This window comes from Staurois parvus, unplaced genomic scaffold, assembly GCF_062004578.1.
Source record: "Staurois parvus isolate SC_StPar_1 unplaced genomic scaffold, SC_StPar_1.0 ptg000018l, whole genome shotgun sequence".
Lineage (NCBI taxonomy): Eukaryota > Metazoa > Chordata > Amphibia > Anura > Ranidae > Staurois > Staurois parvus.
This window is the reverse complement of record NW_028317814.1, coordinates 21,697,445-21,722,452: the sequence shown is the minus strand read 5'-3', so window position 1 is coordinate 21,722,452 and position 25,008 is coordinate 21,697,445. Positions and strand designations below refer to the sequence as shown.

General features: G+C 43.4%; 1 protein-coding gene across 3 annotated transcripts in view; it reads left to right on the top strand.

Annotated features, from left to right (window-relative positions):
• LOC149473178 (uncharacterized) overlaps window positions 1–19,458 on the top strand; it is a 74,172-nt gene extending 54,714 nt beyond the window's left edge. For all 3 annotated transcript variants that reach the window (XM_089682892.1, XM_089682886.1, XM_089682901.1), the window contains 2 exons: window positions 11,648–11,741; window positions 14,296–19,458. In XM_089682892.1, coding sequence (XP_089539018.1) covers window positions 11,648–11,741; window positions 14,296–14,359 — 158 coding nt within the window. In that variant the 3' untranslated portion in view covers window positions 14,360–19,458. The remainder of the gene's footprint in view (window positions 1–11,647; window positions 11,742–14,295) is intronic.
• Window positions 19,459–25,008: the final 5,550 nt, after the last annotated feature.

Here is a 25,008-nt window from a genome sequence, read left to right as displayed (position 1 = left end):
CACAATCCGCAGAAGCCGCCAACTGTCTGAAGAGTCAATAGCTAAGGACCTCCAAACTTTGTGTGGCCTTCAGATTAGCACAACAGTGCATATAGAGCTTCATGGAATGGGTTTCCATGGCCGAGAAGCTGCACCCAAGCCCTACATCACTAAATGCAAAGTAAAGTGTTGGATGCAGTGGTGTAAAGCACGCCGCCACTGGACTCTATAGCAGTGGAGACATGTTCTCTGGGGTGAAGAATCATGCTTCTCTGTCTGGCAATTTGATGGATGTGTCTAGATTTGGTGGTCGCCAGGAGAATGATACTTGCCTGACTGCATTGTGTCATGTGTAAGTTTGGTGGAGGGGGATTATGGTATAGGGATGTTTTTTCAGGGGTTGGGCTTGGCCCCTTAATTCCAGTGAAGGGAGCTCTTAAGGCGTTGGCATACCAAGAGATTTTGGACAATTTCATTCTCCCAACTTTGTGGGGACAGTTTGGGGATGGCCCCTTCCTGTTCCAACATGACTGCGCACCAGTGCACAAAGCAAAGTCCAAGCAAAGATATGGATGAGTGAGTTTGGGGTGGAGGAACTTGAATGGCCTGCACAGAGTCCTGACCTCAACCCGATAGAACAGCCTTCCCAGAAGAGTTGAAGTTATTATAGCTGCAAAGGGCGGGGCCAACTCAATATTGAACCCTACGGAATAAGACTGGGATGCCATTAAAGTTCATGTGCGTGTAAAGGCAGGCATCCCAATACTTTTGGCAATATAGTGTATATTCAAGCAGTGTCAGCCAGTCAGTGAATAGAGCCCCTGCCCTTTAACAGCAACCACATGTCCTGACACTGGCAACTAAAGGATTTCTGGTGCTTTTGGTAGTTTTTCGGTGATAGGAAAGGGGAGCATATATAATATAACTTAAAATGGACCTGTTCTTTGCCTATGCAGGACAAAGAAACAAGTTAGCTTCTCCAGCAGCCCATACCCACCTCTCTTTCACTCTTCCCTTCCCCTGCAGCCCATACTCATCTCTCCTTCACTATTCCTTTCCCCAACAGCCTATGCTCACCTCGTTCACTCTCCCTTCCCCTGCAGCCCATACTCGTCTCTCCTTCACTATTCCTTTCCCCAACAGCCTATGCTCACCTCTTTCACTCTTCCCTTCCCCAGCAGCACATACTCACTTCTCCTTCACTCCAAACTTCCCCAGCAGCACATACTCATTTCTCCCTCATTCCTCCCTTCCCCAGAACCCCATACTCACATCTCCTTCACTCCACCATTCCCCAGCAGCACATACTCACATCTCCTTCACTCCACCATTCCCCAGCAGCACATACTCGCATCTCCTTCACTCCACCCTTCCCCAGCAGCACATACTCGCATCTCCTTCACTCCACCCTTCCCCAGCAGCACATACACACATCTCCTTCACTCCACCCTTCCCTGCAGCACATACTCACATCTCCTTCACTCCACCCTTCCCTGCAGCACATACTCACATCTCCTTCACTCCACCCTTCCCTGCAGCACATACTCACATCTCCTTCACTCCACCCTTCCCTGCAGCACATACTCACATCAACTTCACTCCACCCTTCCCCAGCAGTCCATACTCTCCTCTTCTTCACTCTTCTCTTCCACAGCAGCCCATATTCATCTCTCCTTTATTCTCCCCTTCTTCAAGAACCCATGCTTACTTCTCTTTCACTCCACCCTCCACACCAATCAGCTGCAGCCTCTGTTCAAGTATTCCGACAGCCACAGGTGTCGGTGGTCATAGTACAATTGCGAGCAGTGGAAAATTCATCCTTCCACACTATTTAGCACGGATAGTGGAATCCATAGATTCAGGGTTGAACAAGAGAATTTTGTACATGTGTGGCCAGGCCAGTTTAAGACACCCGTCATCTTTGACGTCATTAAGGCTCAATGCACATTAGCTTTTTGTTTAAGCTCAAAAAACGCTGGAAAAAACACTTGACAAAAATCGCTGGTAATACCATTTTTTGTAGCGTTTAGGAGCATTTACGAGCATTAGCGCTTTATTAGTGTTTTTACAGTACATGTAGAAAAAAAGCTGTTAGGAGCAATTTAGTAGCGTTTAGGAGCAATTTAGCATTTTCTTCTGCTGGAAAAACGCTCCAAAAAACTATTTTTTTTTTTTCTGCTTCTAGATGCTGAGGCTCAAAAAACGCTAATGGCCTAAAGTAGTGTGTATGGACACATAGGATAACACTTTTTAGCTTCTAGTGTGCATGGAGCCTAAACTTCAGTACAGAACGGCTTTTTGTGCATTGTAGAGGAGATCAAACTCTTTTACTGAATCAGAACAAGCTGTATAGACTCCCGTTACATGTATAAATACAATGAGCCAAGACCATACATCAGGAGGTTTACCTATCGCTAAATACATTTTATATATTTATAAATAGATGTCAAAGTGCAAACCTGTTGGAAAGTGACTTGCAGTTACAAATGCTTAGTCAAGAATAACAGACAGTATTTGTAAATGAATATGAAGATTCCATATCGTCTGGTCCTTTAATTTTTTTTTTCCTCCTCAAGTCTGACCTTTAATATGGAGGATAGCCATGTACTTGGCTTGATTCCTTGACCTCTGTCTTTCTGCTACTGACATGATTTTAATATGGAGCCAAAGAGAGACATCCAATCCTCGACTATTTATAATACAACCTAGATGATAGCTCAGGCAGGAATGATGGATGATCAAGACCATGCCTCCTCTGCATTTAGGCTCATAGCTTCCCAATATGTTTTTTTTTTTTTTTTTTTTTTTATGCACACAGTTGTATCCTCTGGCCTTTTTTTTTTAATAAAGAGTGTTAGGTCTGTAGTGCTATAGATGTTGTAACCAACAGCAAACAATCAAGAATTGCTTTGCCAAGACAAGATCTATCCTGTTCAGTTCAATGCATTTATAGTATTAAACTTTCAGCATTTTTTAGCTAAACACACTGAGCACAATAAATTAAAAATTCCCCAGTAAACCATTTTTCCAAATTCTTACCCAAGTAATTGCAGTTTATAACTTTAAATGCTGCTGGCTTCTGCACTCTCAGTGCTGCTTCCTCGAACCTCCAAAGTCTCCAGCCATTCTGTTAGCTTGGAGAAGGGAGGAGAGAAGAGGAGGGACACAGCATATATATAGAAAATATTGGGAATATATATATATATATATATATATATTTAAATATAGCCCTCAGGAGACCACAACAAAAAATACACAGATTTAGAAAAATACAAAATATTTATTATACCAATTTAAAAGACAATAAAGGTGAAACACACCCAATACAAAGAAGAATTGGAGCGCCATAACAAATAGTAGTTCTGTCTACGCGTTTCGTGAGGACCACTTCATCAGGACATACAGTCAGGTCCATAAATATTGGGACATCGACACAATTCTAACATTTTTCGCTCTATACACCACCAAAATGGATTTGAAATGAACAAGATGTGCTTTAACTGCAGACTGTCAGCTTTCATTTGAGGGCATTTGCATCCAAATCAGGTGAACGGTGTAGGAATTACAACAGTTTGCATATGTTCCTCCCACTTGTTAAGGGACCAAAAGTAATGGGACAATTGGCTTCTCAGCTGTTCCATGGCCAGGTGTGTGTTATTCCCTCATTATCCCAATTACAATGAGCAGATAAAAGGTCCAGAGTTCATTTCAAGTGTGCTATTTACTTTTGGAATCTGTTGCTGTCAACTCTCAAGATGAGATCCAAAGAGCTGTCACTATCCGTGAAGCAAGCCATCATTCGGCTGAAAAAACAAAACAAACCCATCAGAGAGATAGTAAAAACATTAGGCGTGGCCAAAACAACTGTTTGGAACATTCTTAAAAAGAAGGAACGCACCGGTGAGCTCAGCAACACCAAAAGACCCGGAACACCACGGAAAACAACTGTGGTGGATGACCGAAGAATTCTTTTCCTGGTGAAGAAAACACCCTTCACAACAGTTGGCCAGATCAAGAACACTCTCCAGGAGGTAGGTGTATGTGTGTCAAAGTCAACAATCAAGAGAAGACTTCACCAGAGTGAATACAGAGGGTTCACCACAAGATGTAAACCATTGGTGAGCCTCAAAAACAGGAAGGCCAGATTAGAGTTTGCCAAACGACATCTAAAAAAGCCTTCACAGTTCTGGAACAACATCCTATGGACAGATGAGACCAAGATCAACTTGTACCAGAGTGATGGGAAGAGAAGAGTATGGAGAAGGAAAGGAACTGCTCATGATCCTAAGCATACCACCTCATCAGTGAAGCATGGTGGTGGTAGTGTCATGGCGTGGGCATGTATGGCTGCCAGTGGAACTGCTTCTCTTGTATTTATTGATGATGTGACTGCTGACAAAAGCAGCAGGATGAATTCTGAAGTGTTTCGGGCAATATTATCTGCTCATATTCAGCCAAATGCTTCAGAACTCATTGGACGCCACTTCACAGTGCAGATGGACAATGACACAAAGCATACTGCAAAAGCAACCAAAGAGTTTTTTTAAGGGAAAGAAGTGGAATGTTATGCAATGGCCAAGTCAATCACCTGACCTGAATCCGATTGAGCATGCATTTCACTTGCCGAAGACAAAACTGAAAGGAAAATGCCCCAAGAACCAGCAGGAACTGAAGACAGTTGCAGTAGAGGCCTGGCAGAGCATCACCAGGGATGAAACCCAGTGTCTGGTGATGTCTATGCGTTCCAGACTTCAGGCTGTAATTGACTGCAAAGGATTTGCAACCAAGTATTAAAAAGTGAAAGTTTGATTTATGATGATTATTCTGTCCCATTACTTTTGGTCCCTTAAGAAGTGGGAGGCACATATGCAAAGTGTTGTAATTCCTACACTGTTCACCTGGTTTGGATGTGAATACCCTCAAATTAAAGCGGACAGTCTGCAGTTAAAGCACATTTTGTTTGTTTCATTTCAAATCCATTGTGGTGGTGTATAGAGCCAAAAATGTTAGAATTGTGTCGATGTCCCAATATTTATGGACCTGACTGTAGGTGCCAATCTTCATAAATATTTTATATGTTCATTAGATTTTTTTGGTCTTCTCCAGGGGACTGCTATCCCCCCAAAAACATTTTCTTAGAAAAAGCTCTGTGTCAGCACAGGGCTGGATTACTTGTACCAGGTGTTTCCCTTACTCCCAATGAGTTAATAGAATTGGGTGTTGGGAATGGGTTGCGGCCATGGCCGGACCTAGAGGGGGTGCTGGGGTGGGCTATGCCCCCCTAGATTTTAGTTGTGCCCCTCACCTCCACACCCCAAAGCCAGCCCTAACCTGCCACTATACTGGCCTAATATGACACTATACCACCCTAATGTGATACTTTACTGCCCTAGCCTGACACTATACTGCCCTAGCCTGACACTGTACTGTCTTAGTCTGACACTATATTGATCTCAGTTATGCATTGTGTGGGGAGGAGAAGCTTTGCTGCCTGTGCCCAGGCTGTGTGCAGTGCAGGGATGGGAGAAAGAGCTGTGCCCCTTCCTCTGCCCTGCCAGCAGTGACCCCTGTCTTCCTCCCTGCTGATCTCCCATCCTCTGCCCCACTAACGTTTTTTTATACTGCACCCCAACATCCGACAGGCTAGATGTGGCCCTGGTTGCAGCAAAGAGTATGCGAGTATGTGCAGCCCATTCTATGGAATCCAGTTGGGGCAAAGAATATGTGAGTATATGCATCCCAATCTATGGAATCTGGTTAGAGCAAAGAATACGTTAGTATGTGCAACCTAATCTGTGGAATCTGGTTGGAGCAAAAAGTATGTAAGTATTTGCAGCTCAATCTGTAGAATCCCATTATGGCTCCTAAACTTCACCTGGCTATTTCATTGAAACATTAGATGTTGCTGTGATTGGAATAAACAAGTTATAATGTTCTATTGACCTAAAAATATCAGGTTTGCAAGGGGAATGAGTCTGGCCATAATGGTAATCAAGTATGAAAATTTTCCAGGTCAGCCCCAGGCCAGGTCTCGAACTATATTAAATTAAACCTTTTTTCATTTTATTTACTGCAATCAACAGATTGAATTTGGATCAAAACTACTAATTCCTATTATTTAGAAATGAGGAGGAAAGTCTTTTCTTTGATAAATTATATTTAAAAATAATTTTTTTTTACTTTATATCTGTTTTCACTCACTGAACATCACTTTGAAGCTCGCAAATTCACACTTTGATTTTAATAAAAATAAAAAATGTACTCAAAACTCTTTTATTAAAAAAATTCCCAGTTTGACGTTAATAATGTCTCACTTTCTCTGTAAGAAACTTTGTTACTTATACTTTAATATTTACTTAAAGTAGAACTAAACCCTCTTAACTTTTACAGCCATGGAAGCTGCCATCGTAGCTGCTGTTTGATCTGCAGTTGCAGTCATCCTTGCATGCAGGGACAAGGATTGTGTTTCCCTACATTTTGTGTATCAATAGAAACAAACAGCTCCATAGCCTAGGGCAGTGATGGCGAACCCGTGGCACGCGTGCCACAGCCGGCACGCCGAGCCTTATCTGTGGGCACGCCAGGAGAATCCAGCGGCGCGCTGTCTTCACGCACACTACAGCCGGGTCCCAAGTGCGCATGCACAAGAAGCAGTGCTGTTTGTGAATGGTAAGGCGGTACCTGGGACACATGACAGATCCCAGAAGCCGCCGGACCAATCACAAAGCGCAGCGCTTCTCGCGCATGCGCACTGGGCATCCGGCTGTCCGACGAGCGCCCACACTACAGAAGCCGGAAAGACAGCGCGCGGCTGGATCGAGGAACAGGTAAGATAAAAAAAAACTCTGCGGAAGTAAGAGCGGGTACCTGTCAAATTCAGGTACCCGCTCCCCCTCCCTCCCCAAAGGTCCGCAGTCTCTGGTCATCTCTGTACTGTCCGCAGTCTCTGGTCATCCCTGTGCTGTCCGCAGTCTCTGGTCATCCCTGTGCTGTCCGCAGTCTCTGGTCATCCCTGTGCTGTCCGCAGTCTCTGGTCATCCCTGTGCTGTCCGCAGTCTCTGGTCATCCCTGTGCTGTCCGCAGTCTCTGGTCATCCCTGTGCTGTCCGCAGTCTCTGGTCATCCCTGTGCTGTCCGCAGTCTCTGGTCATCCCTGTGCTGTCCGCAGTCTCTGGTCATCCCTGTGCTGTCCGCAGTCTCTGGTCATCCCTGTGCTGTCCGCAGTCTCTGGTCATCCCTGTGCTGTCCGCAGTCTCTGGTCATCCCTGTGCTGTCCGCAGTCTCTGGTCATCCCTGTGCTGTCCGCAGTCTCTGGTCATCCCTGTGCTGTCCGCAGTCTCTGGTCATCCCTGTGCTGTCCGCAGTCTCTGGTCATCCCTGTGCTGTCCGCAGTCTCTGGTCATCCCTGTGCTGTCCGCAGTCTCTGGTCATCCCTGTGCTGTCCGCAGTCTCTGGTCATCCCTGTGCTGTCCGCAGTCTCTGGTCATCCCTGTGCTGTCCGCAGTCTCTGGTCATCCCTGTGCTGTCCGCAGTCTCTGGTCATCCCTGTGCTGTCCGCAGTCTCTGGTCATCCCTGTGCTGTCCGCAGTCTCTGGTCATCCCTGTGCTGTCCGCAGTCTCTGGTCATCCCTGTGCTGTCCGCAGTCTCTGGTCATCCCTGTGCTGTCCGCAGTCTCTGGTCATCCCTGTGCTGTCCGCAGTCTCTGGTCATCCCTGTGCTGTCCGCAGTCTCTGGTCATCCCTGTACTGTGTCCCCAGTCTCTGGTCATCCCTGTACTGTGTCCCCAGTCTCTGGTCATCCCTGTACTGTGTCCCCAGTCTCTGGTCATCCCTGTACTGTGTCCCCAGTCTCTGGTCATCCCTGTACTGTGTCCCCAGTCTCTGGTCATCCCTGTACTGTGTCCGCAGTCTCTGGTCATCTCCTGTACTGTCCGCAGTCTCTGGTCATCTCCTGTACTGTCCGCAGTCTCTGGTCATCTCCTGTACTGTTCGCAGTCTCTGGTCATCTCCTGTACTGTTCGCAGTCTCTGGTCATCTCCTGTACTGTTCGCAGTCTCTGGTCATCTCCTGTACTGTCCGCAGTCTCTGGTCATCCCTGTACTGTCCGCAGTCTCTGGTCATCTCCTGTACTGTGTCCGCAGTCTCTGGTCATCCCTGTACTGTGTCCGCAGTCTCTGGTCATCCCTGTACTGTGTCCGCAGTCTCTGGTCATCCCTGTACTGTGTCCGCAGTCTCTGGTCATCCCTGTACTGTGTCCGCAGTCTCTGGTCATCCCTGTACTGTGTCCGCAGTCTCTGGTCATCCCTGTACTGTGTCCGCAGTCTCTGGTCATCCCTGTACTGTCCGCAGTCTCTGGTCATCCCTGTACTGTGTCCGCAGTCTCTGGTCATCCCTGTACTGTGTCCGCAGTCTCTGGTCATCCCTGTACTGTGTCCGCAGTCTCTGGTCATCCCTGTACTGTGTCCGCAGTCTCTGGTCATCCCTGTACTGTCTGCAGTTCTGGTCATCCCTGTACTGTCTGCAGTTCTGGTCATCCCTGTACTGTGTCCGCAGTCTCTGGTCATCCCTGTACTGTGTCCGCAGTCTCTGGTCATCCCTGTACTGTCCGCAGTTCTGGTCATCCCTGTACTGTCCGCAGTCTCTGGTCATCTCCTGTACTGTGTCCGCAGTCTCTGGTCATCTCCTGTACTGTGTCCGCAGTCTCTGGTCATCCCTGTACTGTGTCCGCAGTCTCTGGTCATCCCTGTACTGTTAATTAGTTTGCACTACTGTACGAGTTGTTTTTTCTAAACCAAAAGCTCGATATTCAGGTTTCATTGCAGTGTTGGCACTTTGAAAGAAATAAGTTGGTTTTGGGTTGCAGTTTGGGCACTCGGGCTCAAAAAGGTTCGCCATCACTGGCCTAGGGTGACAAAGCATGTCCTGCTTCTCCCTCTTCATCCTCCCTCCTCCAAACTAACAGCCTGATTGGAGATTGCATTGCTCATTCTTAACTCTTCCCTGTGCAGAGCAGGTGTTCAAGGGAAGCAGTACTGAGAGAGCAGGAGCCAGCAACATTGAAAGTTGTAAACTGCAAAAGCTGGGATAGGAATTTTAACAAATCGTTTGCTGAGGAATGTTTGTTTTATTATGTTTAATGCGTTGAGCTAAAAGTGCTGAGGGTTTAATATTACTTTAAAGCAGACCTAAAGTCTGCAGTACTAACCTCTCCTTCAACAGTCCGATTTTCCTTTGCTGTCATCTTCTATGTGGCTACGTCCCAGTGCTGGGCTGTGGCCATCTTGATTGGCCGATGCAGGAAGATGACACTACTGCTAATGTGCAGGTCAGACATCCCAATACACAGGATCCATGCCGGAACTTAAACTGAGCTGCACATGTATAGCTTGGCGTTCATTCTAAACTAGAGTGCAAGCAGGTAGGTAGGATTATTTCATTTATTACAGAAGAGACTTTGCATGTCTGTTCTGCAATAAAGAGCGTGCTGGCTTCCACTTTGAGGGCATTATATCTAGAGGAAAAACTCTGATGCCCCCTTTCCTTGGTGCCCTAGGCCAGGGCTGGATTTACATGTCAGGAGCCTATAGGCAAAGAATATTGAAGCAACCCCCCCCGCCAAAAAGCCCATACTGATAGAATATTTTGAAATAAATATTTTTATATGTGTTAAAGGGAATGTTTCAGACTGTGGTGTAAAGGGGAACTCTGATGTAAGGGGGTCTCTGGTCAGCAGAACCCTCCCTTACACAAGAGTCCCCAGAGCTTCCCTTACATCAGAGTCCTCAGAGTTCTCCATGACTGCGGACATGATACAAGAGATGGTTAGAGACTACGGACATGATACAAAAGATAGTTAATGACTGCAGGCATCATACTAGAGATGGTCAGAGACTGTGTACATGGCACCGAAGATGGTCAGAAATTGTAGACAGGGCACAAGAGATAGTCAGAGACTGCAGACATAGCGCAAGAGAAGGTCAGAGATTTTGTACATGATACAAGAGATGGTTGTAAGTAGGTAGGTGGTCTTTTTCCTGTTCCTCGGGGGCCCCCTCAAGATACCAACGGTCAGACCTGGACACAGCTACGAGATCTCGGAAAGTGAATGCACTCAAGTCACCTCAGTTGCGATTGCAAACACTTCAGTTTTATTGGCATAACATCAGGGTTTTTATACTGTAGTCTTTGGGCAAACACACCCTCAGACCATCCAATCAAATACATGTACGTTTTTTTTTTACCTCAATTCAACAATTATTTGTATGAGGTTTGCATTTTCACTCTTCTGCTTTATCTGTCACGCCATATCTGACCCAACGCCCAGACCATGGCTATAATCTGACCCAACGCCCAGACCATGGCTATAATCTGACCCAACGCCCAGACCATGGCTATAATCTGACCCAACGCCCAGACCATGGCTATAATCTGACCCAACGCCCAGACCATGGCTATAATCTGACCCAACGCCCAGACCATGGCTATAATCTGACCCAATGCCCAAGCTGTGGTTACAGCTTTTCAGAAATGAGAGTAAAGTTTATCTGTTTTTTTGTAAAGTTTGCAAAAACACTCATTTCTACATGAAGATGGCATAGACAGTTTTGTTTGTACAAATTTCATATATATGTATGCTAAACGAGCATCTTGTATTGGTGTATACAAAATGGATTCAGTTTATATTCCATTTAATCCTTTCAATGGTCACACACTTTGTACATGACACAAGAAATGGTCAGAGAGAGCGAACATGGCACAAGAGATGGTCAGAGAGAGCGAACATGGCACAAGAGATGGTCAGAGAGAGCGAACATGGCACAAGAGATGGTCAGAGAGAGCAAACATGGCACAAGAGATGGTCAGAGAGAGCGAACATGGCACAAGAGATGGTCAGAGACTGCAGACATGGCACAAGAGATGGTTAGAGTTTGCAGGAATGATACTATACATGGTCAGAGACTGGTTTAGCATACTTGCCCGCTTTACTCGCTGTGTCTTTCTGCTTTAATGTCATACTGTCAGGCTGATGGGAAGAGAGTGTACCGGAGGGCACAGCAGGACTGTGAGCAACTATAGGCAGAGGATGGAGTAGCGGATTCAGGCAATACTGCAGCCAGGGAGAGGATCAGCTGCAGCACGGGAGCTCCTGTGATGTAGATCCTCTCATGCCGCACATGGCCATAACCTCTCCAGTCCTCAGTTATTTGTAAAACACACCATGCGGCGCCATGACAACAATGGCTGCATACTCTGCTCACCCCCCTGGACAGACATTGTGCAACCTTGACCGGGGCCCCTCGGGATACCCATCGGGATACCCAGCCCGAGCCCCATACATGTGTATCATGGGCTGTCCTGCCCTGCAGACAGGCGCCTGTAGACACATGCCTACAGTGCCTATTGGAAAAAATGGCCCTGCCCTAAGCAAAAGCCTATATTGCTTAAAAAATAATCCAGCCCAGAGCGGGGGGGGGCACATATTTGCTTGGCACAATAATAACTCAGCACAGCACTGCAGGCACAACCAATGTTTCATTGTGAAACCTGCCCTCCTTTCATTTTGAATGTGCTGGATGTAAATGACGAGAACTGCTGCTCTGCATGAGGTGTAGAACACCAGCTGAAACCCACTAAAATCTAATTGTTTAACCTGTTTTATTTTTTGGCAGGATCCTTTAAGGTTTGGCAGGTCTGTCTTCTTGTGCTGCTGTTGCTACTAATAATATGTGGAGCAGTCGGATTTATAATCTACCTACGCAAGAGGTGAGCAGACACATAGGTCAGAGTTGCAGGTTTAAGGCACCTTTTTATAATGAAAAATATTATATTTTGGTACCTGAACTGGGTTAATAATTGTTATGGTAGTATTCACTATAAATCCTTTTTTTTTTTTTTTTATTTGCACAAGCTTTATTTATATATTCCTTTACATGCAGCAAAAGTGACAGATGGGAAAAATTATTATATCAATGGCGTGCTTACAATGGTCAGCTTGTCCCCTGCCAACGTGGTTTGAGAAGAACCCTTGATCTCGGTCTCTCTGCATAGGTTCCACTACGCCCCTGCTGAGTCAAAGCTAGAGCTCTCCAACCAGCAGAACATATGAATTTAGCTGATTAGAGAGTTCTAGCTTTGACTCAGCAGGGAGCATGTTGAACTTCTGCGAAGAGACCACTACTTCCACACAGAGAGTAAGGGTCTTTCTATGCAACATGCTGGGAGGACACTGGGTTTTCTACTCAGACTGCGGCTGCTCTATAAAGAAATCTAAATGTAAGCTGTTGATTTATCCTAACTGGAGTATCTGAGTAAATTAGACATGCGTTGTGCTTTTTATGGGGTTTCACGTTAAAGCCGAACTCCATGAATTTTTTTTCCCATGCAGTGGGGCTATGCCTGACCTTCATGGGTTAACTGCTCGTTTAGTCCAGAGGCACACAGAAAAGCTATACTTACCTGGTCCTTCAATCATTCAGAAAATAGTGCTCCCCCACATCCAGCGGTGGACTGTTCCTACCGGTTTCACGTCCAGAGCTGGTTTTTGGACATGTCAGGAACAGTCCATGCACAAGACTACTAGCATGCAAGGGGGGGCAGGAATGACAGGGACTGGTCTTGCACTTGGAAGATCAGTGGATTAGGTGGGTATGTCTCCGCTCTACAAACCCCTAGACAAAAATGAGCAGTTAACCCATGCAGTGCGGGCACAGTCCTATTGCATGGGAAAGATTTTTTTTCCCCAGAGTTCAGCTTTAAGTCTGACATATTCATGTTATATAGTTATTTACAGCATGCAAACATCATGCAATGAATATGAAAATCCTAGAAAGCTTACCCTTTTCTGTAAAGAGGGAAAATCCACATCCATATGATGCCTAGTTAGGCCAAATTATACTAAGACATGGCTCTTGTGATCACTACCAAAGGATTCTGGGAAGCTGAAGGGGGAGTACAACTGGGGGAATCAATGGTGAAGGATCTGGGGGTTCTGGTAGATCACAAGCTTAATAATGGCATGCAATGCCAAGCTGCGGTTTCTAAAGCTAGCAAAATCCTCTCTTGTATTAAAAGAGGTATAGACTCCAGACAGAGAGATATCATATCACCCCGGTACAAATCATTAGTAATACCTCATCTGGAATATGCAGTTCAGTTTTGGGTACCAATTCACAAAAAAAACATTGGAACTAGAGAAAGTACAGAGAAGGGCAACTAAACTGATAAGAGGCATGGAGGAGCTCAGCTGTAAGTAAAGGAATTGAATTTATTCTCTCTTGAGAAGAGGGGATTAAGGGGGGATATGATCAACATGTATAAATTCATCAGTGGTTCATATAGTGAACTTTGTGTAGATTTATTCACCCTGAGGTCATCACAGAGGACAAGGGGGCACTCCTTACGTCTGGAGGAAAAGAGATTTAATCTCCAATTACGGAAAGGTTTCTTCACAGTGAGAGCTGTGAAAATGTGGAATAGACTCCCTCAAGAGTTGGTTCTGGACAGCTCAGTGGATTGCTTTAAAAAAGGCCTGGATTATTTCCTAGATAAACAGAATATAACTGGATACTAACATTTATAGGTAAAATTGATCCAGGGAATATCTGATTGCCTCTTAGGGGATCAGGAAGGCATTTTTTAACCTGCAGGAGCAAATTGGATCATGATTTTCTGGGGGGGGGGGGGGGTTTGCCTTCCTCTGGATCAACTGTGGGTGTAGGATTATAACTTTTTTTTATGGTTAAACTAGATGGACTTTTGTCTTTTTTCAGCTAAGCTAACTATGTAATTATGAAGGTGTGACAGCCAATCAAGAAGCCAAAAATCAGTGCACAAGATCCTTGGCGTCAGCAGAGACCACAGAGAATATTAGATTTTGTCCTTTGACTTTTTTTCTGCCTCTAAAAGCCCTTGCATGTTAGCCTATGTGTCCATGCACACATAGGCATTTGGAGACAGTTGGCATTTAGCAGTAGAAAAAAACCTACTGTCAGCGTGTCCAGGAGCAGTGGCGTTTTGGCAGAAAAAATGCTTGATGCATGTGATGCTAGGCGTGTTTAGCACTTGAGCATTAATTTATTTAAATTATTTTTCTGGCCAATAAAATGAATTAACATCCAAGTGCTTGATGCGCATAAAAGTGCCAAAGCACGTTACACACATCAAGTGGCCTTATCCTTTCAGCATAGGCTATGAGAAATAGTGGAAATAGTTTCAGATTTTTGCCAGAACACAGCTTATAATGAAAGACAGCGTTGTGTTTCTATAGTGCTTTCAAATGAAACTGCTGGATTAACCATTTTATCCTTTACTCCTGCAGGACGCCACAGAACTACACTAGCATTGAAATGAATGCACACAGAGAGTTGACTCTAGACTATTGACAAGCAGAGAAAAATAAACAAAGACTATGAACCAAATAAAAAGGCCTTTTGAAGACCCAGCAATTCTGTAGGCTCAGCCTGATAAGCTTGGCCTTGTTGGGTCAGCACTGCAGCTTGCAATACCAATGAAGTATCTGCATCCTCAAAACCAGAGCGGAAAATTGATGCACCTGTTGCATAGATGGGACTATGCTTCTCCTGGAATATGGAAAAAGAGACCATTGTATGGTTTTGGAGCAGGAAAAATATCTGTTGCTTTGTATGAAACATACTTTTTGTAACAACTATTACCAGTTGTGGAACATTTCCAAAGTGGACTATAAAGACTGTTAATCTCTTGGTAATTCACCAAAGCAGATCATCCAACATGGCCCCACTTCACTAGGTACAATATATCAGGATTCTAAACTTCTCTCCACCTTTCAAATTGGAATCTCATGTTAAGTCAGTGAACTCATGTAAAGTCATTGGTTAAAGGTACAATTTCAGGAAAGAAATATGAGATCTTCCAGTGTTGACTTGTCTTAAAGAGTGCTTATGCTGACCTTTTACCAACAAATGCTAGTGAACCTCTGTTCCAGATAAACCCCAACAGTCATGGGTGACCCTAGTGTGGTAAGCTGCATTTAAATTCCCCAAATAACATTAGCTCATTGTTCTAAAGCTGGTGACCAATCCTTTTTCACTGTCCTGACTATATAAGCCTGTTCTGGACATCCATTTGGTCTGCATTCCCTGCCTGGCTGTGGGGCAGAGAGGTCTAGGGAATGGATGTCAAGTTAGGTTGGTCTGTAAGGGATGGCAAAGGTGCAAACTAAGCTTGTTTTGTTGTTTCCTGTTTTTTCCGTAAAGAGTATGTGGGTGGGTGCAAAGTGGTGTGGTGGCAGTGAACACACCGGTTGCAGTTAACAAAACGTGTACTGAAGATATGGCTCAATGAAAGAAACAACACAGCATGAAGGCACCTGGCTGGGAACACTTACAGTTCTGTGCAATAACGTAGCGTGCAGTAGGTTCTGATGCACTAACAGCATTTGTCTCAGATAGCAGAATGCAGCCTGGCTAATCTAAGCTCAATAGGGAGGATTCTTAGGAAAGATAGCATGCCCTTATCTTGTCCCAACTCGCCCAAAACCTTTCCCTATCTCTATTGACTTTCCTTGACAGATGGGTGACCTGTCATTGCACTATCCACACATGAAATGCCCTCCAAACCCAGTCTTAAAAATACTCTGCCAGACCATGATGGCCACCAGAGTCACATGGGCAGTCAGCAACCAACCGGGTTGCTGCCCCAGTAACCATAGGGGAACTATGTTCCTCTTGGCTTCCTCTCCCTCTGCAATGCCGCTGCGATTGAGTGCCACCTGAAGTGGAGAAAATAGACTTCACCTGCCTACAAGTGTCCATCCTGATGATCAGGCAGTTGCCTCTCCCAGCTCCCCCAGTGTACAGAGCTACAAGTTATTTTGGAGTAGATTCCTACCAATTCTGGTATTCCTGGCTCTTCTGTGTCCTAACCATGGATCTCTAGCTTCTTGAGCTGTGCTCTGCCCAGGATCACTTTTGGTATGAAAGTAGGATGCATTCGAGCTCTGCATATCCATAGGTATGTCCCTCTGGCCAGGGCTTGAGACTTGCTACCAAAATGCACATTCTTACATGAAAATCTAAAACCGATTTAAAAAAAAAAACAACACATTCCTGGAGCCAGGTTCAAGGAGGGTTTTATCTATTACTCACCTTGAGATCTACAGCTCATATGTATTTGGGACTGGGTATAAATTAATTGGTAAGACACCTAGGTACCCACAGCTAAATGTAAAACTAGGTTTTTGTAGTTGGCACAGTGGAAGAGGATTTGTCAGTATTAACTGATTCAAGGGAGCCCCACAGATGCAGAGCTGGCACATCCTGCAGCAGCCATGTAGCATATAGAATCAGTGAGTGATACAGTTCTTTTAAAAAGTGCCTTGGGAAAACACTAAGAAGTTTGACTTGAAGAGAAAAGGTCACTTTGCCTATTCGGGGCTGGGTGGCATTAGTTCCTGATAGCCCACCCTCCCAGCCAGGTATACTCACCCATCTATGCTCACTAATTGCCTCACTATCCCAGGAGTAAGCTTCTAGGTGCTCTCTTTCTCCATTACAGTAATACCGCAAGAACTCAGATAAAGCAGGGAGGAGGTGGTGATGAAGCTCAGATAAGGTAAGTATCCTTTCGCCCCAAGAGGGTGAAGTGACTGTCTTTTTGAAGAGATTCAAGGCTCGGAGTCTTTTTAGATTCCAACCCCTTACCTGCTTTTACCTACCCTTGCCATCATCCCCCACTACTCTATTGCTCCATTGGAGCCGCCATAAAATACTTAGTGCTTCTGAGCAGCCATTCACCAGGTCTGAACACTGTCATGTGAGAGGGATCACATCATCAACCAATATGGAGCTTATATAGGGTAAGGACTGCTGAAGCAGGGGATTGCTGGGAATAGGAAGGGGTAGTTGGAATTAAAGAGATTCTGTCACTCTCTTTATGCTCCAACTTCAAAGCTATGACCTACTAGCTCCCAAGCATCCCATCGGCCACTAAAGACTGTAAAGGGATGAAGGGCATTTCACAAACATCCTTGGTCCCCAGTGCAATGTATTGGCAGGAGACAAGACCACTGTAGAAGTAATTATTAATGAATTGGTAACTATTATGCCTGGTTGATTAGGGTCTACCATAGCAAAAATAAGTGCTAGTGTTTGAAACTGCTATTTTGTTAAGAAAAATTACACAGTTTGTATAGGTTCAGTACAAAACAGATCATAGAACCTTAAGATATGGTGATTTTACATGTACACTGGAAATGCCATAGACGTTAACTCTGCTGGCAGCAGAAAAGCCCTAAACGCTGCAAAAATTTGTGTAAACGCATTTAGCCGCATGTTTAGCACCTAGAGGTTTATTCATTTCATTGGCCAGAATAGTTGCCATTGAAATGAATAAACGCCCAAGCGTTAAACGTGTTTTTGCCATCCTTGGCGTTTCTTGGGCAAAACATTCCTCTCCTGAAGTCAATTCTTCTGTAAGTACTCTGGCTAATGCTGCTGCTAAGCTCAGTAAAAGCCTGTGTGTCCATGCACACATAGACCTTTATCAGAGTTAAGTTCAGGGGCTTTGGCAAAAGTACACCAAATGCTCCTGAACACAGCAGTGTACATGAGGCCTAAGAGTTTATCTTGAAAATTAACATCATCATATAAATGCAGTGAGGTTATGGCAAATAAATTCTATTGAGAAGATTAAAGTAGTCACTTCTATTAACATGCCTTCAACTTAAAAGCATCTACAAAGCTAAATGTGTTGGATGTAGGAGGAGAAAGGCTGCCATGTGTTCTGCTATTTTATACAAAAAGGAATATCTGGTATACATTTAGATGTAAATCTCCTTGCTCACCCCAACTTGGTTTATCAAGGCCAAACCTATTGAGAATGTTCCTATTAGGGCAGAGTTTCTCAACCCAGTTCCATGGATCTGGGGTTCCTCCAGAGGTTGCTAGGGGTTCCTTGAGCAAAGAGCAAAGTCTGCCTCTCACTGACACCATTGATCTTTTTAGCTAACTATAAGGGGGTAATTCTTTCCAATGACCACAACTTTAAGGAGCATTCTTCCCACTGACTATCACAGTATTGTATCATGAGTTGTAGATATAGTCATTTTTGCAGGGGTTCCCTGAAACTGGAAAATTATTTCAAGGGTTCCTTTGTGTTGAAAAGGTTGAGAAAGGCTGTATTAGGGGATGCCAGGAATTCTTTCTTGGATATAACTGTCCATAAAGAGGGTACGTCATGGCCTTTACAGAAATATATTTTAATTTGAACTGGCAAAACCTTTGATGATCCAACTGAAAAAAGACAAGAGGAGGGCATCAAGTAAAAATGCTTGAGCTGTCCGAAAACAAAGTATAAAAAGAGGTAAAAGTGCACTTATTCATTGGTACGCTTTCATAGTTTGTCAAAGAATACATTTTCTTGGTGATCTTTTCATGGATTGTCCAGAAGTTTTAATTCTTCCAACCAAACTGCACCTTAGAATTCAGGGCCCTGCCACAATTGTGCTTAAAGTGGAACTTTAGTCAAAAAATTAAGTCCTGATGGATCACTTCATGCTGGACCCTTTTGCAAGTATAGCAATGTAAAACATTACAAATAAGTGTCTATATTGTGTAAAATCCAGTAATACACTGTCTCACCGTGCTCTGCACATGCTCAGTTGCTCTCTATTTTTAGGCACTGTGTTGCAAATCAGAGCTGTTAGAGGTCTGATAACTGCCTAAAGATTTACTGCTGCTTAGGAGCTTTGAGCTTCAGCAAAATGGCAGCCTCCACCAAGAAGAGACAGGAACAAGGTTGGAGGCAATTTACAGCACACCGCTAAATTTGGTAGCATAATTATTAATGTGGAATGTATGTTTCTTGATAAAGAACATTTATTTTTTTTTTTATCAAGTTGTTATGGGTAAAGTTCCACTTTAACACATCTGTGCAGGAATCTGTTTGCAGTCAGAGAGACAGCGATGCAGACATCTGGGTGTACCTAGGTAGATGTGCTGTAATGGCTGAACTGAGATTTATCCAGTTTGTTTTATGTCTGACTGCAATTGTTGTAAATCATATAGAAAACAGATATATTTTATGTACATTGCCTTTGACAGATGATTTTTTTAAATAAAGTTTTGCATATTGTTGTTTAAAAACTTACTAAAACATTTTACATTTTTGTTCATGATTTATTCCAAATTACTAAATCATTCAACATTTACTGCAAAATTACTATACCATTTTACAATTTCACAGATCAAGATGTTATGTCTGAAGCATAAAACATTAGCACAAGGCCTTGAGTGTGCATTATATAGATTTAGAATTAATTGTGCAAGCTGGGTGGACAAATAAAAATACTGACTGGGTCCCTGGCATTTAAGTTGTCTTACTGTATAGCTCCATACAATTTTCTTCTCTTAACAAAAGATACATATGCACTGTTTAAAAAACTATTTTTAAGTTGGAAATCCCCATAAATTTAAATTTAATAAAATGACAGCAACGCTAGTAATATGCGAGAGTCAGCATTTTTCTTCCAAGACTCGATCACAAAATTTTCTATGACACAAGTAACCCATATTGTATGGGCAAAGGATTTCCTGACACAAAAAAACTTTCTATATTAGTAGAAGGTTAATAGGTGTACATGTAGGCATTGACCTACATTTACAATATCCCTTTGTAGCTCAATATTCTATATAAAAAAACATTTCCTAAAGTTGCTTCAAAAGAAAAATCTGCTGATTGTAATATAACAGAAATGATTAAAGCCCAACCCCAGTCAAAGGTTTTGTTTTAGTTTTTATATAAGGAAAGGGTTAGAACTATTGCTAAACTTTTACTATTCTGTGTCCCTGTTTACTGGGTCAGGAAACGAGAGCAAATCACCCCAGTGAGGACATAGGCAGCAGTACAAATCTGACAGGTTCTTACCCTTCCCTTTTCCACTCTACCCAGGTCTGATGTTGGGTTTTAAAAGAAGATGAACTCCAGGAATTAACTCAGTTTTAATGGCTGGCATACAATGGATTAAGTCCAATGAGGTGCATGTCATCTCCTGGATTTATTTTATTTATTTTGAGTGCCAAAAGTATAACTTTTATTTCTGATGCTCTGACACTGGACCTTTTGGGACTCCTACGCAGCAACCTACTAAGCAGATTCTGCCTGACTCTTTTCTCCTCTCACAGAAAGTGTTTTATTCACAAAATACAAAGCCTTCTGTGAATGTATAAGGAAAAGGAGGTGCAGGCAGTGTAGCTGTTCTGCAGTAGAAGCAAAGGTCCAATGCCAGAACGACAGAAGTATAGTGATAAAAATGTAAATATAATGTAAATAAATGAGGAATCCACATGCTGGCATACACCTTACTGGACTTAACCTATTCTAAATTAGCTAATTTTAGTGAGTTAATTTCTGAAGTTCTTCTTTAATGCCTTGTTAATTATTACATACTGTGACACATGGTTAACTATCACATAGAAGTCTCTAGACAGGCATGCTTGCAATTCTAGTTGTACGGAGAGGACATAGACATGCTTGCACATTTAGTTGTACAGATAGAACAAAAATAGAACTGTGTTGCATGATGGGACTCGTTCCTCAATAGGTTCTGGCGCAGCCTTTTTTGAGCAGGGCTATGTAGTACTTTAGGGTTCCTCCAGAGGTTGCTAGAGTTCGTGAGCTGTGATCAGTGGCACTTTAATTTAACACCTAGTGGTGCCTGTCCCCAGTATTTCTTGGTAGAGCCAGTAGAGTGGAACCTCGGGTAAGTAACCACTGACATTAATGAACTTGTCAGCTTTCTCTTCTTGATGTATACCAAGATAAGAGGCATTCTTCTTGCTTACCACCAACATAAGGGGTTATCTCTACTGCTGGCCACTTGTGTAAGAGAGTACCACACTGACCACCAATGTCAGATGGGTTTCTCTTCCCTTGACCACCAGTGTAAGGGAGCACTACACTGACCATCATTGTAAGAGGGTATCTCTTCTTTTGACTACCAAAGTAAGGAAGTACCACGCTGATCACCCAATGTAAGGGGGTATATCTCCTGCCAATCACTAATATAAGCGGGGATATCTATCTTGCTGACCACCAATGTAAGGGGGGTATTTCTTCCCTTGACCACGATTGTAAGAGGGTATAACTTCCTTTTGGCTGTTATGGTAGGGGACATCACACTGATCACCAATGTAAGGGGGTATATCTCCTGCCAATCACCAATGTAAAGGAGTACTAACCACCAATTTAAGGGGGTACCCACCCCCCACTGACCACCAATGTAAGCGGGTACCTGCCCCACTGACAACCAATGTAAGGCGGGGTCTTTCTTCCACTGACCATTAATGTAAGAGAGTCCTGAACTCTCTCACGGTCCATAATATGCAACTGCACCAATTTTCTGTCCATATGGTGTCCAGAGGATACAGTAAAATTCTGGATGTCTCAGTGCTGGTAGAACATGGATTGAATGAGATTCATTCTATGTAGTACCACTTGAATATAATAGACCAAAACCATATAGGTGCAAAAAAATTACTCCTGCTTCTCACATACCCTAGAAGTGAGCATTGTCCAGGTCTACATAACAATACAAATGGTCCCTCCCAGCCACAACTGGCTCCAAATCCTAGAGGAGTGTACAGATGAACAGCCATCCTTGATTTAAATATTAGTTTGAAATAATCGAACACAATGGTCAATGGTCTGACAAAACCCTGATCCTTGCAGACATCTCTGCCCTTTTGTATGTATGCAGACACCTCTGTCTTTCAGTTGGTTGACTTGCACTGACTCAAGGAACTAGGCTGGTAGTGAATGCTGTGCAAACAGTTTGTATGAAAGATTATTCAAGCCCTCCTACAGTGCAGATTGTGTTCTTTGTACATGACACATTGAATTGGCCTGAATGAGCTCTTTTGAAAAGACTTTTTCAACATCTAAAGTATCTTAAGGTTTACTGAAAGTATTACAGTGGGGCAAAAAAGTATTTAGTCAGCCACCAATTGTGCAAGTTCTCCCACTTAAAAAGATGAGAGAGGCCTTTAATTGGCATCATAGGTAGACCTCAACTATGAGAGACGAAATGAGAAAAAAAATCTTTTATACTCAATAACAAGTTCAAACAGGTGCCATTGATACAGGTAATGAGTGCAGGGCAGAGGAGCCTCTTAAAGAAGAAGGTACAGGTCTGTGAGAGCCAGAAATCTTGTTTGTAGGTGACCAAATACTTATTTTCCACCATAATTTGCAAATTCTTTCCAGATCAGCCAATGTGATTGGATATTTTTTCTCATTTTGTCTCTCATAGTTGAGGTCTACCTATGATGCCAATTATAGGCCTCTCTCATCTTTTTAAGTGGGAGAACCTGCACAATTGGTGGCTGACGAAATACTTTTTTGCCCCTCTGTATATCTACAACTTTGCACATGGTTGTATACAATTTCTGTAAAACACACCTTTGTGCAATACTGCCACCCTCTGGTTGATGTCTGTCTGTGCAGATGAGTTTTCATATTTTCTAATGTACTTTGAACATGCATCCACTTTGTTTTTATTGTATGTGAACATAAATGTTTTTGTTATAAGAGAACATCTTTTTTGAAAGACTGTGGAAAAAAAAAAAGAGATTTTTCTTTACAATGCAGCAAAAGCATATAATAAAGACCCCTGCTACCTTTTTTTTTATTTATTGTAACCTTTCACAAAGAAACATATAAGGAGATGTTTGTCATCATGAGTAATAAACATGACTAACGCCAAGGAGTGCCAAGTGCACAGGTAGAAATGTGGGTGCATTCTTCCTAGGGATGATTGTTATTTCTATACAGGATTTATATAGTGCCAACAGTTTATGCACTTCCTGTATAAATTTGTATTGTAAGCTCATCCTTTGTAAAAACAAAAAAAGAAATGCAAATGTTTTTGCAGGTAAAAAAGTGTGCATTTATTATGTTTTATATTGCAGCCTGCAAAGCATTGCACGGACGACTGGTGGTGGTGGCGGAAGAGGGGGGGATGTGGGGGGTTTGCCTGATTTTAGAGTTGCCTAGGGCAGCACAAGGAATAACTACATCACTGCTAGTGTCCCTGTTCAAATATTTATTCTCTATTCCTTTTCTGATGGAAACCCAGAGTTTGGGATTTTCTTTTACTTTCATCCTTTGTAATACTGAATAACAGGACAAACAGAGAGAGTACATCTTCCTAGTAGGGGTACAGACAACAATAAAACCTGACAGATGTTCTAATCCCTCTCCACTTTGTCCAAAAACAGAAAGAAAAGTTTCCCTTTAGTTATTCTTTAATGCATATCATCATACGATTCCTTTCATTCCTATTGGTCCCTTTAACTGAACCCCCTTGAACTGAACTCATGCTACATTATAGGAAGTAGAAATGATAATTGTGCCTAAGCAGAACCCCTCAAAAAATCTTCCTTTTCTCTTGAATTCCCCTGGAGAAATAGCATTGCATTTCCCGGTGAGTGTGCCTAGGCACTCCTGTACCTATAGCCCTATAGTTGTACATCTTCAGTATTTCAGTATGACATCTATGGCATTGTTGGCTGTGGTAGTAGGTCTCAGGAGATTTGGATTGAGATTTAGTTATGCTACCACTGTGCAACCTACTGTTCTCCTTGCTGGAGGCTCTGAAATGAGGAAGCAAAGCCTTGCCTCTATCAAGATGGATGCCTCCATACAGTGCAGAACAAGGCATGGTAAAGTGAGTAATGGGGGGGAAGATCAACTACAGGAAGGTCACAGGAAATACGGGGTGACAAGTCTGCTTGCCATTGCTTGGACGCAACTTCCAGAGTTCAGTTCTTTAAAGAACTATGGCAAGCTATAAAATCATATATTTGATGTAGGTTGCCCATTCTAGTAAGAACAAGCTCTCTCTGTGCCCCATTGAACTTTTTGTAAATAGATGCTGATCCTGTCAGTAGACTCACTACCTTTGGGGTGACAACACTATCTTCTGCAATGAAGTAATGTCATCCTACTTGCTGTTGTAGCTGCTTACATGTTAGCACTTTTGATTAACCAGTTAGTTAATAGCGGTGTTTAGCTCTGACCTCAGACAATCAAATTGCCAGTTTAGGCTAGGTTCATATCTGTGCAGCTCAGAGAGATGCAATTTGTGCGGGCACAGCAGCCCATTCAAATGAAATGCCCTGCAGCACTATAGAAATCGCAGCCCACACGGGAACTGCAAGTGCACTGCAGTTTCCAGTTCAGGAGCGATTTCTAATGCATGCAGCATGCCATTAGCATTAATGGCACCTGCACACAGCTACTGAGTTTTTCTGTGTGGGTGGTTGCGGCTGCGGGAAGAGTTGCGGTACCGCAGCTGCAATCGCTCACACAGCTGTGGACCTAGCCTTAGGGAAATTGTGTAAAAGCCTGGTTCAGTCCTTTACTCTTCTCCTGCACTGTCTCACAGCTGCATTTGTCATTAAAAAAGTGTTGAATAACACTACTTTTAAGACATTTACATTCCTTAAAAATGTTTTTTTTTACCACTCTGACATAGAGAATGAGAGGCTTTAAAAACGACTTTTAAGGAAAAGTACAGGCAAATCTCATAAGACTGAACTTCTCCTGTGGGTCACAGGAGTGCAGTTCGTTCTGCACTACTGTGACTCGTTTTCAGCTGATGTCACTCAGCCAGTCCAGGCTGGGGAAAGATCCCGATTTTAAAGTCGGTATCCACCCTTGAGTCTGGAGCAGCACCTGGCTCAGCCTCTCAGTGGTGATCCCCTGAGCAGTGGCGGTGAGAACTCCAATGATCAGTGGTCATGTGATCGTTCGTGGAGTTCTCACACTTAGAGCTGGCGGGGGACAGATGTAGCATCGGACCGATGCTGCATGCACCTAGGTAAGGACGATTTGAGAAAAAAAAAGCCATACTTTTCTTTTAAGAACATAAACTTTACAGAATAAGGTTTGCAAGTTTTTCCACAGGTGTGCTGAAGCTGAAAGAGACCGTGGATCTCATATATGGAGGAGGACTGCAGGCTTTCCGTATAACAAAGTTAGGCCCCTTTCACAC